Genomic DNA, 17666 nt, shown 5'->3' with positions numbered 1-17666 from the left:
ACTGAAGTGAAAGAGAGAGAAGCATTGAGAGCTTCCTGTGTAAGAACCTGATATTTATCTTTGAAGTAGATCCCACCAAATATGAAAAAGGTACTCCATTGATGTGTGAGTGGCATCCAGTTGCACCTTCATATAGAAGGGGTAAGGGGGTTCGAGTCTCAATGGAAGGAGCCCGCATTACCATAGCTAAACTTATTTTTCTTACCCGGTTGCACCTCTATATGGAAGGAGTAGGTTCGAACTTAGTGGAGGCAACGCTGATTATTTATACTTTAGTAGGTTTAGAAAATAGTTACGAACATATACACATTGTAACAGAGGACTAAAAAAAACTTAGAAATGTTGTATAAATATTAATGGTATAGATGACATCAAAAGGTAGCTCTTTTGAGTGATGTTAATGTTACAGATGCACCTAAAGGCGACATTCCGACTTCTATATCAAAAGAATCATAACGGAGGAAGAACTCCACCAACATCAGCCTGGAAACTAACATCACGAAATCTTTCCCGGCGCACTGTTTATCGTTCACCGTCGGATTCTCCGTTTCACGGCCGTTGGACCAGAGAACGTGCTTCAACAATGCCTTCCCTTTCTCGCCCACAAATCGGTTGGGGACGAATTCTTGAGCCCTGTCGAAGATTTTCGGGTCTTTAGTGGCAAATGGCTGAAACCCAAACAACATTTCCCCTTCTTTAACTTGGAATCTTGCGTCGTGGGACTCGATCACAATGTCGCGTTTAGCTCTGCCGTATTGTGTTGGGACCGGCGGTTCGATGCGGAAGGATTCGTACACCGTTGATTTCATCAGCTCCATCTGTTCCATCCCCGCCATCGTGATTTTCCCGCCGTTGGATTTCACGATTGAGCGGATCTCCTTGGCTAGTTTGGTGTGGAGGTTCACACCGGCGCGGCCGATCCATTTGAGCATGTTGGGGAAGAAGATTTTCATTCCGCCGAAAGAATTGAAGCAAGTGGCGAAGACGAGATTATGGCAGGCTTCTTCTCGGGATATACCGAGAATTTCGCCGTGATCGAGTATAGCGGTGGAGTTTTCATAGAAGAAATCATAAAGGATTTTATAATCTTTCTTGACTAAAGCAGGGGGGAGCCGGAAAGTATGGAGGAGGGGATCTTCTATCTGTTTAGGGAGGCCAAGGCTAAGGACGGGGTGAAGATTAAACAATACCCATTTCCCGATTAATTTAGGCGCGTCTGATCGGAGCTTTGTTTTAATAGGATCAACCCCGTAAAGAGAGCGAGCCAAGAAATTAAAAGCCGCCTGATCGTTAGCCGCATTTAACCCAGCTTTACCGTTAGTGGCGAGTTGAGTCTCCAGAGAGTGAAACATATCCGCGTAGGAATTATGGAACTCGGGGATGAGGTGATGGCGGCGATGGGAGAGGAGGAAAAACATTAGATTCTTGAGCTTAGCGTGGCTGGGCTCGGAGGGGTCAATGTAGGAGAGGATTCTGTATCCGCCGGTGAGTTCAGTGGATGGCATGTAAGTTCCGGTGAAAACGTCGCGTTTTTCGACGACGGAGACGTCGAAGAGCGTGGGGAAGCTTTTCCCGTCGAGCAAACAGACGACTTTGGAATCGGAGGAGATAAAAGGGCCAGGTGGCATGTTGGTTCTGAACACCGTTGACTGGTACTTCTGAATACGCTGCCGGAAAAACTCCTCCCTGCCTTGATTGTAAAAGTAATCAAGCCTATCCTTCATCGGGCCCACAAAAGGAAGCCCGTAATCCCCGGGGATTTTACGGAGCGGGAGAGTGGCCGGAGACGGCGGCCGCGGAGACACAGACACGGCCGCCGGCGTGTTCTCCGATACCGAGATGCACACCGGCTGGAACTTCAAACGGCGGGTAGAAGGCCTGTTCTTGGAGGGTTTCTGAAATGGGAGGTGAAATTGGAGAGTAACTGAAGAAGCAGACGCCATTTATAAATGTTTATAAAAGTCAAGCTGAGAATGAAAGAGCGATGAAGAAAAAGGGAAATTAATGGCGGGATGGATGTTGAATGAATGAATCCCCGGCGGGTTTATATACAATCGCAGATATAGGCCGGAATAGGAGGGGATATGATATGATATGATTGCCCAAATCACTTTACTGCTGAAATGTGTGCTTTGGAATGAGTGATTGTAGTAAAGTGCGCTGCTTAATAACCACATTAAAAACACAATTCCAAAGATATAAGTCTTTGGTAGTTGCAATATTGGACGGAGACGGAGAACTGTGTTGTGTGTATGAAGAAGAGCCCACCGGCCGGAAAGCCGTTTCCTTGGTCGTTGTTCGTTGGGCTACGAGTGGAAGTCAAAAGACGGAGAAGTGAGAACTGCTGAGTTCAAGTCGGTGCAGCCTCTTGCAGTCTTGCCGGTACCGCCCAAAATGCTGCCACGTGGCCCAGCCACGTGTAATTTTTTATTTTTTATTTCCATTTTCCAATTTATTTTTCTTCTTCAAAAATATTTATGCTCAATGCAATTCGCCACCCTAGTGTTCCTATGGTCTTAATCAGGTGAGAACCATGTCCCAGGTGAGAACGTAAGGACAAATTCAAACCATTGATTTAGTAGATCTAACGGTCGAAATAAACAAAATTTTGTAATATTTATGAAAATGACCCCACTCATTTTAAAAGTATGAAAATGACCCCACTCATTTTTTACTTGATTTTTCATCCGTCAGATCTTGCACATCAATGGTTTGGATTTGTCCTCACGTTTTCACTTGGAGGCATAGTTCTCATATGATTAGGATTCTAAGGCCTATATGACTATATTTATTATTGGTATACTCTATATTTTCTACTCTACTACTCCGTATAATTCTATCTCACTTTCAATTATAATAATAATATAATAAAGAAAATGTCAAAGTCCAATTAAAATTGAATGACTTTTAGGGATGTTCAAGTCTCGATGCCTAGTTTTTAAGAGTAACTCTAACAAAGAGTTTGTGCATAGTTTTAAATAAATTTTTGTTGATGTGGATGAGATGGGAAAGAAGAATTGAGCCCTTTTGCAATGTACTCTATATCCAATTTGTTGTCAAGAAAAAAGGAAAAATAAATTACATGGCAGAAACTTGCAAAATTTCACATAAAAAAAAATTAAGAAAAATCTTACAACTGTTGATTAAGTAGTAGGGGTCTTCATGAAAAATAATTTTGAGAACCAAATGTTAAATGTAACAAGTCATAAAAATAAAATACGTAGTAAGGTACCTTTGTGCAATAAAATTGTGAGTTACGTTAAAGGTATAAGATTTGACCTTACTGCTAAAAACCAATGCATTATGGGAAGAGGGTGGAAGTGGCCCGGGAGCACCAACAAGCATAATCAGAGAGCCTATTTACAGAAATGCTCTATTTCTGAGACGGATGGGATATTCTCCGACGGGTAAACCTTTGCAACAAGCTGATAAAAACTATCATACTTGTCTAGAAAATCCTTCTGCCAATACCACAAAAATTTCGAGTAAAAAACTTGTAATCCATAATGGATTAAAATGTGAATGACTTGCTAGATTTAAGAAAAAAAAAAGTAATTGGAGAATCACATCCCCTTGTTTTGATGGAAAATGATTCATTGAGGTGAAATGTAACTTTTCACATCTTGAGAAGTCCTTGGCTCAAATGGATATATACATATATTGGGTTGCAATGATTTTAGATATCTAATCCAACAATAATATCAAATCAAATAGACAGAAAGCACCACTCTGTTGAGTGCATGTACCTTTAATTTGTCCCACAATGAAGGAAACAACTCCTCTGATGTTAAGTTCTTCTGCAACCTCTTGTACATAGCAGCGATGGACTTGTCAACCTGCAAAAACCGATGTATCATTACCAACATTTGCAGCCCTTCATCCTAAACCTTGCTGCCAATTCACTTACCCCGGATAAACTTGATTTCACCACCTTCCGAAGATCCGCCTTTGACAATCCAATCTGGAATGGGATCTGAAAATAGTATATACATGTTTAATGCCAGACCACTTATAGTAATGAACTGTATTTTGTTAAAGGCCACAGAGAATCTCTCAGCAAAGAATGGCCTCACAGCATTTACTGGTCACGAGTGGAGAATGAAATGGACATTTATTCAATTCACAGAATTAACCTCTTCTGGTGTGAGGTTGTACATTGATTCCTCGATTCTTCGAGCAAATTCAAAGAGTCTCTCAAAATGCTGCAGAGAAAGACATGATATGTATGCAGCAGCTTCAGAAAATAGAATTTGGAACATTATTGGCCTTTGCAAGCAATGAGAGTGTCCTGAATTTAGATCACTCACATAATATATGATCATGCTAATATGGCGCGTGCAAGCCTGTTCATAAGCTTCACTAGCTTGGTGATAAAATTTTGCTAATGTGGAGACGACATTGGCAAGGTCATACAGACTGCATATGAAGTGCATCCTATCAGCTCCTTGGAGTAAAAAAAAAAAGGGACATTAACACCCAATACATTTATTACACACTGGTCAGATAATACCTATTTTGGAATGCAGCATAGTTCTCTAAAAGCATGATATCTTCATATTTTGGGTCAGCCTGAGCAATTTTTTCCAAACTCACAAACATCATAGTCACCTGCCAAACAAGTTACAAGTCAATTTTAAGAAGTCCAAAAACTGATGGAAGAAGTCTTATCATTTACTAAGAAGAACAAAGTGGAAAGAATTAAATTCATTCCAAATAGCATATTAATGAGATGCTATAATGCTTCCAGAATGACAGTCACTTGCAATAACAATTATTATTTGGCTATAGAAAGGATTGGTATCTTCTCAGATTGGTCAGCAACAATAAATCACAAGACAGTTAAGATTTGACAAACCAATTAATTAGTGAAGAAAGCCCAATAATCATCTAAAACAACCCATTTATTCTAGAGTAAAACACAACTTGTAGAATACAATTGAAAGTTTTATAGCACTCACGAGTTTTGTGTATGCTTGATCTACTAAGTCCCTTGATTGTCCCTGAATGTACTGCTCCATACGAGTCGCAAGAGCGGCAAATCTAAATTAGAGTAACAATGAATGAGATTGACTGATAATCAGAGACCAAGAAGGATTTGAATACGAGCTAAAGAGAAATTATTAATGCAAACAATAAAAGTAACACTTTCAAATAACTCTAAATGATACAGGGATTGGCAAAACCACAATTGCATATTAGCAAAGAGTTCTTAAAAAATGGATGGCCAAGGAGAACTTCACCCCATAGCCTAACTCAAATACCATGTGATTTGTTTTGATACTCTAGAGTCTAGTCAAAGACCTTTTCGGTATTCAAAGCCAGATTGAGCTCCAATTAATCCGGAGTCAGGTTACCATCAAATCCTATATGGGGGTAGCTCTCCCAATGCTTATTGCTTTATTCACAAGGCTTGAATCAAAGATCTTTTTTAAGGGAGACCAAACTTCTTCCACTTGGACAGTAGGTTATTGGTCCAATATCATGGGTTCATGCAACAAAAAGTTGTGATATAAGGCCTTTTTTTTGCTGTGATAAAATGTGCTCAAGTTCAAGGGTGATACGATGTGATTATGTGAATGATGCCCACTGAGAACGCCAGTCCACAGAGGCACAGAATTCTCTATTAAATTATAAATATTTAAAGGGATAAAGGGTCAAATAGACCCTCAAACTATACTCAATTGTGCAATTAGGCACTTCAACTTCAAAAAGCTCCAATTAGGCCCTCAAACTTGTTATTTTGGAGCAAATAAACCCTTTAACCTATTTGTGACCTGTAATGCAGGTCAACTAGAATTCCGGCGAACAAGCCAAACCATCAACCACCGGCGACCATGATGGTCGCCGGTGGCGTCCGGCCGGAGAAGGCGACGAAGTTGGTCGCCATCAAACTGGTCGCCTTATGCACGGCCGGTGACTGTGATGGTCGCCGGTGGTTGATGGTTTGGCTTCTTCGCCGGAATTCTAGCTGACTTGCAATTACAGGTCACAAATAAGTTAAAGGGCTTATTTGCTCCAAAATAACAAGTTTGAGGGCCTAATTGGAGCTCTTTGAAATTGAAGTGCCTAATTGCACAATTGAATATAATTTGAGTGTCTATTTGACCCTTATCCCATATTTAAATTATTTTCTTTTCCGAACATAAATGAGGTATATTAAGTTTTTCATGAGTTTTCTAATCTAAGTTTTGTAGGCATAAGATTGGACTTGACAACTTTTAACACAACATAGTTATGGCTTATGCAACATGAAGCTGGATACAGAACTAGAGGGTTTGGGCTGTCTTATACTCTTATTCTGTCCTGGATCGTTAACAGGTACACAAACCTGTTTAACACGTTAAAATTATTGTGTCTATACGTTTACACGAATCTGTTACATGACATGTTAGCATTGACATGTTTACTATAACCCAAAAAAAACTAAGAGTCAGATATGAGTCCCTCAAAGATTATGCAAGCAAGGCATAAAAAATGAAGTACAGTTTTACCTTGGAATATATAACAAGACTCCCACCTGCCGAACATTTCGCTCATTTCTTTCAATTTGATGACAAGCTTCATCTACGAACTGCAATCCAAGTTTCAAGTTTACAAAAATGAAAGAAGAAGAAGAATATCACTACTATAAAAGTTTATAAGCAAGGATGCAGCTGCTTACACGGCTAAACAGTACAGATATTTTAGATTCAAGGTCATCAAGCAAGATACGAACAAATCCTGCTGTATCAGATTTCTGACCAGAAATATACCGTTCTGTGACTCCATGCATCGATATGCAACGCAAAGGATCAATCTTGTGTGCCCAATCTACCACAGCATGAAAGTCTTCCTAAAGCACATAAAAGAAAAGGAAAACAGGTTCCCTTAGGATATCACTTCATGGTGTTTATAACCAAGGTACACTAAGAAATGGCATTATAGAAAAAAAGAGAAGAACATCACCTGTACTCCATCAAGCAAATCACGTAGTGATTCATTTAGTTCCTCTAGCTCTGCAGGATTTTTAACTGCAACATTGTGAAAAATGGTGTGCATATCACTTTGGATTGGACTACTCAAGGTACAAAAAAGATGGAGAACCCATGTGAGAAAGGTGTTTCTAAAGATGCACAACAGGAAACTGTGAGAATTAGATCTTGACATTATAAGCCTATTTTTCATCTTCTTCTAGCCTGATCCCCTCCTTCCTACATTTAAAATACAACACACTTGGCTTTGCTCAGTTAACTGGATTTATAGTCCAATGTCCAAACATATCTTCAATGAGTGCTCATGTTCAACATAGAGATATCAACCTCTTTGTTTACAACTATTATGCAAGAACTGGGTTTAGAAAAATGAATGATAAAGAATTTACAAATAAGAAGAGAGTAAGTACCAGCTTTGTTTTTATTATCATCAAAATCCATGATGCCTAAATCATCATCATCATCACCATACCCAGTTTTATTGCTATTGGCATGTGTAGAAACTTCAAAGCACATAAAATGTGCAAAGAAAGAGCTCTGCAATTATAGAAATAGAGAAGGAAAAGCATAATTGGATGGCACAAATCAAAACATGATTCACATACACAAGTTTACACATGCGAGCACATGGTAAAAAAACCCCATAGTAAAAGATAGAGTTTGAAGGATAACCTCATCCACCAGTAGGGGGACAAATACTGTAAGCATTTTAGAGTATGCTTCTGAAACTGCAGAAGTGTCTACACTAGTTAGACTCTGAGTGGAAGCTGCAGAACCTTCAAGCCATGCAGTTGGAGCTTTTGGTGCCTTAGTACTGGTTCGGAGTTCATTTGAAAACTCACGAGTCTGCAAGAACCAACAACACAATGTAGCATCTTAATGTTCCTTAACATCCAAATATAAATAGAATGCTAAGATTTCGTCCAGATTTGCTTTAAAATGTGATACAAGGAGATTTGGAGTCCAAAATTAGAAAATTAATAGTGTATACAAATCTTAACAGGATATATATATATATATATATATATATATATATATATATATATATATGCACAAGAGTGAGAGAAGAGTAGAATCTTGAAGCAGCTTTTAGGTTAACAATACTTTACACAGAATAAAAAGTTAGAACCATGTAACTTAAAAAATAATTGCAGAAGAATCATGACTTCATGAGCTTCCTAACCTCCCGGCGCAAAAGTAAATTAAGGGAGGCACAGTAAGCTTTTCTTAGTGAGCCCAAGCCAGTCTTGTCAAGAACCTGCCGTACAAGAGAAAAAGGTAATATTCAAAAACACAGCAGAGGAAATAAAGAAAAGTTTTTACTACTTGCTTCAATAGTATAATACATTCTCCATCTAACCTTCAAGTGTTGCAAAAGTCGAGCATATGTCCTGCACTTGTATCTTAGATCTGAATGGTCTGGCCTCTTCAATTGCCCACGCTATAAAATTCACATGGGCAGTTTTCAAAAGTCTCAGTACTAAAAACTGAAGATCATGCACTTCAAAACATAAACAGGGCTTTAAGAGAATAACCTGAGAAAAATAATTCTTATCATTCATCATGAAATCCACCAAACTGGAAAAATATTGGTTCAAAAAATCAGTAGCTCTCCTAGCAAAATTCATTTTCAATATTCGAAGTTCTGCACGCTTCTCTTTTACCTGTAAGAGGTTCAAAAGCTTTATACATAAGTGGGCACATCACTGTTATGGAAAAAGAAAAATCTTACAGCAAAGGGAGAAAAAGAAAACTAAAGGTTAGGGTGAATAGCCATGCTTCAATTAATTCACATATACACAGGCTGGAACATATGGGTGTCAAACACTGAAATAGACACCACCCTTAAAATGTTAAACTGAATATTACAAAGATGGCCAGAACCCAAAGAACCTTTATACTTTGCATAGAGCACATCAATCATAGACAACTTCACTAAACTAATAGGAAGTAATAATGCCACCCAAATTACTAACAACTCTTCATTTCTTTTATCCACTTTCAAGACTGCATCAAAAACTTGTATGTGAGCATTAACTAATCCCAGTAAGAGGCATGCAAATCTATGTTGCCCTTAGTTTTTTCTGCATTAGTTACTAGGTTAAGCCAATTGCAGAGAAGAAATATATTAAATGAGAGAGAAAGAGTAAGAAACTGTGAACATACAGCTCGCATATTTGAATAGGTAGAATCCAAATTAGGTGAGTCAAGGCGAACTATAGCACCAGTTAGCCACTCACATGCCTCAACGTTTCGATGCATGCATGCCTCATCGAATGAATCACCTGTCAAATATGATGCATGCTGCAACCAGGAGGACAATGATTAAGTGAAAACAATAATCACTTGGATTATTTCAAATTGAATTTATTATTAAGGAAAATGAGAAACACCTCTGCTGGGATACAAAATTTTTCAACAAGCCTATCAAGGTCTTCAATTAGTTTTCTATTATTCACTGACTGCATTTCCAACTTGTTGTTGCGAGCTTCTATCTGCATATAATTTGAGAATATATACTCCTAGTCAAGAAGAGTCATGCATTTTATCAACACTATCATCCTAATATTAGTTATTGTTTAAGAGCATTCATATTGTAATCAAATATAAACACATATCTACCGATATGGGAATTGATTTGGGTCCATTGCAACTAGAATAATGAAAGGGTATGAGAAACATTAAAACTCAAAATCTAAATAACCAAGCCTTACTGAAGTTCAAAATTAAATCAATTAGATTTTTATGGATTTTTTCAAACATCTATACAGAACTATGATGGTTTCCTGGAGGGAATTCCTGTAATAAAACCCATCTATAATGAGTTCATAGGACAACATCATGGAAAATTGACTTTCCAATTTCCCAATTGGTGCATTGGCAAATTAGAACCATAAATAGGTCAATCAACATCATATAATGCAAAGATGCAGGCATCTAGTAATGAACAGAAAAGAGACAATAGTGACTAGCAGATGTAGACATATACAAAGCTCAATGCAGAGGCTGCCTACTGATTCAATGTCTTCTCTCATGTGTCTAAGTTTTACGTTAAAGATTGCCAACCATTCATCCATATCTTCAACACAATTAGAGGCTGACTCAAGCCCTTGCAGCACCTGTAGGACCATAATTAAATAATTAGCAGAAAATAGTGGTTAATTTGAGGTTGAATATTTAATATTGATGATTATAAATTTAAAAAGTAAACGTATCCGTCTAAAAAATTTAAAATTTTAGTTGAGGTAGACCACATAATCAATATGATAACAAAGCAAGCAATGGTAGTAGGTTTGAATATCATTCACTACAACTTAGCATAATTTCAACATGTTTGGCACATTGAAAAGAACCTGGTCCACACTGAAAGCAAGGTGTGGAGGATGACAAATATTGTCAATCCCTGAATCCTAGCTTTTACTTGAGATGAACACGAAATTCAGTATTGTCTACTAATAAGGACATAGTTAATATAAAAAACCAGTCTTTGAAGAGATCTTTATGTAGTTCTTCTTCAAAGAAGGTGGATACATAAAACTACACATCAAATCTGGTTTTATAACCAGCATATCAGTGTTGATAGCCATGGAAAATAAAGATGTTTAATAGGCGTGCCTCAAACTCACCACGCAGAAGTCTGTGACAAAATTTAAACAGCACACATGCTTATAGCAGTTTAGAAGTAAGAATCAGAGAGAAAATAATACAGGAAGAAAAAAGTGTGAAGTCACCTGATTTACTAAAGGCTCATTCTCCAATAATGTATGTACATTTGCTGCTTCCAAAGCTTGAAGCTCTCTCTTTAACCTCTCAGAAAATGCCTCAGCTTCACCAATGCCCATGACATAACTGTAAACCATGCCACTCTAAACATAATCAGAAATGCATTAAGATGATAAGATAAAATGATGAAAGAGTTAATTTTGTAAGTATAGGATTGTATCCAATTGTTTAATATTAACCATGAAGAAAACACAGAAATTTCACAAACAAAAATGTAGAGCATCTCGACTTCGCATACAGATAGGTCAGTGCTGATTATTTTATTTGTTCCTATCCTAATTGATGGGAGGACATACAGTAAAACTTATCAGCAGCTAACTGATAGGCACATAGTTTGTGGCTTGACTTGCACAAATGCAGTTTTAGAGGAATTAGTCATTTGCATTACACTATAGGTTCCTTATTATAATTTGGTTGACATTGCCTAGATACTAAGCTAAAGTAATGTAAACACTAAACAAACAATAATATATGAGACTTGGCAAATGGCATCCTAAGTCTTTCAATCCTGAAACAGCACAAAACGTCTCATGTATTTAGAATAAAAATAAATTTTACCAATCGCTCTTTCCTCCCAGTTAGGGCATAATTTAATTTGAATAGCAAAGAGAAGTCCACAATTTACTACTCCAGAAGGAGGATATGTGCAATTTACGTTTCTGAATGCGTATATGGGTCAAATTCAGGATAAAAAGGGAAAGGGCTACTTACGTGCCCAAAAGAGCCTCCATGTCCTCTTCTTCTGCTTGGGACACAAGTTCCCTTTCAACAGTCACTGTCATATCTGCTTCTTCCTCCACAACCATCATTGGTCCATCTTGAACTTTACCACCTTGTTGCTTGTTAATTACAGGTGTGTTTTCCTGCATTAGTTCTATATACATTTAGACTATGATTGAAAGCTATCACACAGAAGGACCTACTAATTGCAGACTTCAAGTCTTCAATCACATGGGAAAAACAATCAAGTACCAACCTATCTAAGTCAGGGAATGTATATCTTATTTTACATTTATTTTTTAAAAATGACAAAAGAGATTGTAAGTAGATTGGTCTTTTCCCAATCTAATATGGACATTGTCTCTCAAGTCACATTGTTATTAGCCATCAAAATAAAGATGACCTTGAAGTCAGTCTAAATAATTTTCTTGGATTAGCGAATAGAATTGAATTGCTTAACCAAATTACAAGGAGAGAGAGAGAGTCCCTTTTAACCAAGCCTATCAGGACTCTCCTATTCTACAGGCTACAGTTGAAGACTCAGTTGTAGCCACTAAAGCAAATACTATATAATATAAAATAACAGAGAAACAATAACATATAATAATAACATAATTCACATCTTGTTGTTTACAAGAAAACTTTATCATTAATAGAGAATCTCTTTTGGTATTAGAAAATAGACATTTGTAAAGAAAATATTTATGTTGATGTTATTATTATTAATTTTATTATTATTATTATTATTATTATTATTATTATTATTATTATTATTATTATTATTCATCTGATGCTATTATTATTGTTTAAGCAGAACAAGCATGATTCAACAAAAAATTTCATGGTGTACCTTCGCCCAAAGTGCCATCTCAACCACATCTATGCCAACAACCTTTGGAAGATGACCCAAGATATCCTTGCAAATGTTTAAGATACAAAGCAAAAAGCGATTCCTAAAACATACAAAATAAATTTTGATTAAGAAAAATAATGAAATATAATTAAGCAAAAAGGAAGTTTGAGTTGCTCAAGTACGTTTGCACCTGTCATCAACATTGCGCATGGTCCACTGAGGGGGAGCTACAGTAGCATTTCTAATCTTATCAAATCCCTATAGCAATAGGATAATCCATTAAATCTTTTTTCAAGAGTGGGCAATTCCCTATGTGCGTTAAGCCAATATTCTCAGGATATATGGAAAAGCAGGTCATGGAATGAGGACTACCAGTGTAAATGTACATCCACTTGGATCATTAGTTACAAGCTCCACCTTTGAAAGATGCTTCAGTTTATATACGTTTGCAGACTGGAAGTAAAAAGTGGTTCTACTGTTAGCTTAAACACTAGTTTCATAAAGATGTGGCTAAATTGTAAATCATGAGATGATGTGTATTTATAGGTAATATTAAAGGAACCTACTTAATACAAGTATTGTTGATGGATTTAAAGAAAAATATATTCATTCAGTATTGTAGATGGACTCAATAATGCAATAACTTTCTTTTATATAAATCCTCTAACAACCAGTAATAGCAAAATACTGAACTCAAAATTCCTGCACTGCCTGCAAAATCAATGAGTCTAGCTTATTTAGTAGCTTTACGTGAGTACTTACTTCAAGTACTCCTCCAGAAGAATATTTTAACACTCGGAGAAAAGCTTTAGTCCGCTGACCTTTTTGTTTTGCTGCATAAATTAAACCACAAGGTATGTAGAAGTTAGGATATGGTACTCACTACTCACATAGTCATAAACTTCCAATCAAATGACAATGTTCCCTCAGACGCTCAGTTTACTCACTCAAATTAAACCAATATGATCACAGTCTAAAGTACACATTTAACTACCTCCTAAATCCTACTAAGATTATTGGAAACGCAAGGAATAATGGAGCGAGATCTTCATCTCAAGCGTATTTCTAAGATGAATGGCATAAAGCGGAAATTCAAATTGAATTAAAATGCGAATCCAAACATCATCAGATAAATAAAATTACTATACGTGGATAAGGAGGAAAAACAATGAAATGATTGATAGCGTACTGGAAATGGCGAGAACCCTTGGTTTGGCCATCTGACCGCGGCCTATTTTGCCGGGTTTGCCCCAGCTGCCGTGGCTCTTGGCAACTCGCATCGACATTACGACCTTCTGCTTCGTGGCTTCAATCGCGAGCTGGCAGGCTCGCCGGAGCTCCTGATCGTCGGCGCTACACTTCGCCATCTGAGGAATGTGGGAACTACGAAGAGAAGAAAGAATGAACGGGATAAAGTGGTGAGGTATTTATGTATTTTGGACATCTGCGACTGTTGCAGAAACGCGACATGCTTTAGCATGCTCGACGGTTAGTCAGTTATACGTAAATCAGCTGTGACGTCATATTTCATTATTTTGACAAAATCAAATTAGATTCACCATTTACTTTTTTTTTTTTATCGGCCCATAAATTTTTCCCAACAGTGATACACTATGACTCCATGCACCAAGACTAACCATATTCGTGTAAAAGATAACAAGGCATTCATAGGTGTTAAAAAAAGAGACTCATATCATCTTATTCGCACCCTAATAATTTGTTACCAGAATTAATTAATGACTTGTGAATAATTTTTTAAATTTGTCAGTAGCCCGTCCACTACGCTTGGTGGAGGCACCTCCCTTTCCACCCACGCCGTGCTAGATGTTCGAGACTGTTAAGCTAGGATGTCAACTACCACATTCGGCTCCCGATAGATATGTTGGAATGAAATCTGCCAATCCTTAATTTGAAGGAGAATTATAAACAATCTAGAATGATTTACCTCCTGAATCAAAGAATTAAGAATTAAGAATTAATAGTTGAGACAGAACTTTAGCATCATGAAAATCGAGGTGAGAGACGTCAATAGTGGAGACTGAATCTAGGTGAGAGACGTCAATAGTGGAGACTGAATCTATTAAGAGTACTTTTATAATTGAACGACGAAAAAATTCAAAATCAATTTCTTTGGAGGGCAATATTGGATTCATTCTACAAAGTACAAAGGATGAAGGTTATTGTCCAATTGAAAAAAGCAGGAAAAAAATGGTAATTTCAGGTAACAAGACAATTGAGTTCTCTTCTTCATTTAAAACACTACAACATAATGAGTAATTTACAAGGAATATATCTCAAAATATAGCTCATTGGTTCATCTTAAACTCTTGGATATACCATACATGATCAGCAATCCTACTGCTTCGCCTATGATCATCCAAAATATCTGCAAAACAAGTTGAATAAAGAATTATAACCACGAAGCATCAATTATATCATTGACAAACCAGCACAGAACTCTGAATCTTTGTTTCATGTTTTGTTTTCTTCTAAGTTCTAACACCAACAAACAAAGGTTAAAGTGTTTGTACCTTATGATTTAAATTTGAGCTTTATGAATGAAGTAATAACAGAAAAAGAAAGAGTAAGCAAAAGAAGCTTGAATGAGATATCATGGACATGGAAACTCACGCAAACACTTTTGTCTCTGATAATTTTATTGGGCATTAAGCACTCTAACCTCAACGTTTGGAATATTGTGGAGCTTTCCGAGCTTTCTTGAGACCAACTTTCTTCCTTTCCACCACTCTCGAGTCTCTGGTCAGTAGGCCTTCTTCTCTCAAAGGTGTTCTATGGCTCTCGCTCACTTTCAGTAGAGCACGAGCAATGCCAAGGGAGATTGCTTGGGCCTGTCCAGAAAGACCACCACCTTGTGCCTTGACAAAAACATCATAACTACTTTCATATCCTAAAACTACCAACGGAGTTCTAACATACTGAATCCACAATGGGTTTCCTTGAAGATATTCCTGCAAGTAACAAAGTATAATGTAAATAGTTTTACCTAAGAAAAGTCGGACAATCTTGACAGGGGATTAGACAATCAGTAAGAATAACAATAAAAATAACACTAGGATCTAGGATTAATAGAATAACATAAGAGAGATTATAGAAGAATCACATCATTAACATTTTCTGCATCAACCCTCAGAAAGGAAATGAAAGCTAGCAGGTCTTTCATTTTCCCATATCAAACCCCTAATTAAACATGTATAGAGTGATGAGTCAACGGACCTTTCCAGTTCAGAAGAATATTTCATTAACATCAATTTACAGCTCTATATTTCTTCCAATTAAATGGTTCTCATCAATGCAGAAGTTCACAGAAAAGAAATTGTAATCAAGCTATTAATATGGTTATCAGACTACTGAATTTTATAATTGCATGTCTTTCAGTACAAGTTAAAGATGGATCCTGAAACGAGTCCCCAAAGCCTAAAAGGGCTTAAACTTAAAGTTTAGATTTGTAGGAAACTGTTTACGTTTTAGGATTTCTACCTTTCTGCAGCCATATATCTACAAACAGCTCCTACTGTAACCTGAGCAATTCAGCCACCATTTACCAAATGCTAACAAATTGCTAGGCTGCATCTTTTTATTCAATATCAGCATAGGAGTGATACACTACTGGCTATTGTGCAATGCAGCTACTTTCCAAATTCAATACAATTTTCGAAATCCAATTTCATAGTTCTACAACGGCCAAATTGTCACACTCACAATAATCAGTCATTAGTATTGCAATGCAGCTAGGTTCCAAATTCAATACAGTTTTCGGAATCAATTTCACAGTACTACAACAGCCAAAATTGCATACTCTCACTGTCTCACAATAATCAGCCATTAGTATTAGCTAAGAAGTTCCTCAATTAAACTCTATATATCATTTCCAACAAGCTTAATATAGATAAGCATAACGGAAAGTAGGCTGTACCTTGGCGTCGCGATAGTTTATGATGACTCTGCCGGAACCTTCCTTGAGGACGACGCGAGCACTGGCGGACTTGCGGCGGCCAGTTCCGAATATAGTTTGGGCGGCGAAGCCACCAGGAAGCCTGGACTTGACATACTTCTGGAGGTCAGCGGTTTCCAGGTCCTCGGTCAAGGGAGCTGCCTCCACGGCGGAGGCCACTACGACGAAGCTAGGGATTTTGCGCGTATGAGACAGAGAGAGGCGTTTGGAATGGCTAAACGAGAGCGCGCGGGGCCTCTGTGAGACGTGAGAGGAGAAGGAGAGAGAGGCGAAGGATGCGGTGAGACAAGTCAATGAAATCGCCATTTTCAATCTGTTGGGAGTTGCAGGGTGAGGGGCTGCTTTTCCTCCCTACCGGATCAGTAGTGGATAGCAACAGGAATTGATGATAACTTGATGATGCCATTTCTTAAAAAAAAAAAAAAAAAAAAAAATCTTAGAAAAATAGGAAGTTTGAAAAAGAAAAACAAAAAAATACATTGTCTTATATATTTGAATATAAAAAATATATAAAATGAAAAGAAAAAAAATTGGAGAAGTAAACAAATTGTACTTTTCAGGTATGTTCAAGACACTTCGTGATTTAACAAAAATAATAAAATCCGCATGAGTAACTCAATTAAGAAAGACCAACGACAGTTTATGAGTAATCTATTACAACAGTGTGAGAATAACCTCTAGAGTCCTCTTTCCACACATCCTCTAGAACCTGTGGAAGGGCCGCAACAGCTTGGTCTTCAATGGTGTGCTCTGGACGTTGGCTCAAATCATGGGGAAAGCGACCACTGAAGCCTCTGCAGCGCAAACCATCCTCCTAAAGAAGAATGGCCCTCTCACCGCCAAACAAACTTGGGTTCAGTGGATTCCCCCACCCTTAGGGACGGTGAAGGTGAACACGGATGGTGCACACAAATCGTCTACCGGTCTCGCTAGTGCAGGAGGCCTTCTCCGTGATCATCAGGGACGCTGGCTGACTGGCTTCATCCCCAAGATAGGTCGGACAAATAGCTATACTGCGGAGCTATGGGGACTACGGGAGGGTATGAAATTGGCGCTTGGCTCTGGTTTCTCCTCCATCATGGCAGAAACGGACTCGGAAGCTGTGGCCAGCATTTTATCCGGCACCTCAGAACCGGTGGACTCTAGAGATACGCTCATCTCCGACTGCATTTTCCTCTCCAGACAATTCCAAGATTTTAAGCTGCTGCATGTGCTCCGGATTTTAAGCTGCTGCATGTGCTCCGAGAAGGTAATCAATGTGCAGATTTCCTGGCGAACCACGGTCAATCCTCGGCTTGGGGCACCACCATCCTTGATATTCCTCCGGACGGGTTGCTTGGGGCACCACCATCCTTGATATTCCTCC

The 17666-nt window shown here is 37.9% G+C and overlaps 3 protein-coding genes across 4 annotated transcripts; all 3 read right to left on the bottom strand.

Annotated features, from left to right (window-relative positions):
- Positions 1 to 323: 323 nt before the first annotated feature.
- On the bottom strand, positions 324 to 2106 carry LOC116023009 (allene oxide synthase 1, chloroplastic-like). The gene has a single exon (XM_031263943.1). It carries the CDS (start codon positions 1941 to 1943, stop codon positions 372 to 374), a length of 1572 nt encoding a protein of 523 aa, XP_031119803.1. The 5' UTR covers positions 1944 to 2106; the 3' UTR covers positions 324 to 371.
- A 1158-nt stretch (positions 2107 to 3264) lies between these two features.
- LOC116023185 (exocyst complex component SEC3A-like) lies at positions 3265 to 13694 on the bottom strand. Its single transcript, XM_031264165.1, has 25 exons — positions 13517 to 13694; positions 13090 to 13160; positions 12700 to 12780; positions 12518 to 12585; positions 12325 to 12427; positions 11466 to 11617; positions 10703 to 10820; positions 9986 to 10090; positions 9365 to 9466; positions 9138 to 9275; positions 8507 to 8635; positions 8332 to 8412; positions 8155 to 8229; positions 7644 to 7817; positions 7382 to 7508; positions 6946 to 7010; positions 6662 to 6832; positions 6492 to 6571; positions 4959 to 5040; positions 4511 to 4608; positions 4308 to 4416; positions 4134 to 4202; positions 3908 to 3973; positions 3747 to 3836; positions 3265 to 3461 (listed from the first exon to the last, which is right to left on the bottom strand). Exons 1-25 carry the CDS (start codon positions 13692 to 13694, stop codon positions 3357 to 3359), a joined length of 2637 nt encoding a protein of 878 aa, XP_031120025.1. The 3' UTR covers positions 3265 to 3356.
- A 745-nt stretch (positions 13695 to 14439) lies between these two features.
- On the bottom strand, positions 14440 to 16678 carry LOC116021790 (30S ribosomal protein S9, chloroplastic). Of its 2 annotated transcripts, none has more exons than XR_004099064.1 (3): positions 16262 to 16678; positions 14959 to 15296; positions 14440 to 14713 (listed from the first exon to the last, which is right to left on the bottom strand). XR_004099064.1 is itself a non-coding variant. In XM_031262266.1 (3 exons), exons 1-2 carry the CDS (start codon positions 16604 to 16606, stop codon positions 15009 to 15011), a joined length of 633 nt encoding a protein of 210 aa, XP_031118126.1. In that variant the 5' UTR covers positions 16607 to 16678; the 3' UTR covers positions 14440 to 14713; position 15008. The 2 variants fall into 2 exon arrangements, 1 of the variants encoding a protein (XP_031118126.1); XM_031262266.1 differs by having other exon boundaries at positions 15008 to 15296.
- Positions 16679 to 17666: the final 988 nt, after the last annotated feature.

The sequence above is a fragment of the Ipomoea triloba genome, chromosome 6 (genome assembly GCF_003576645.1).
Source record: "Ipomoea triloba cultivar NCNSP0323 chromosome 6, ASM357664v1".
In the NCBI taxonomy this organism is placed as follows: Eukaryota; Viridiplantae; Streptophyta; class Magnoliopsida; order Solanales; family Convolvulaceae; genus Ipomoea; species Ipomoea triloba.
Note: the sequence above shows the minus strand (reverse complement) of the source record. Positions and strands in the feature narration are given on the sequence as shown.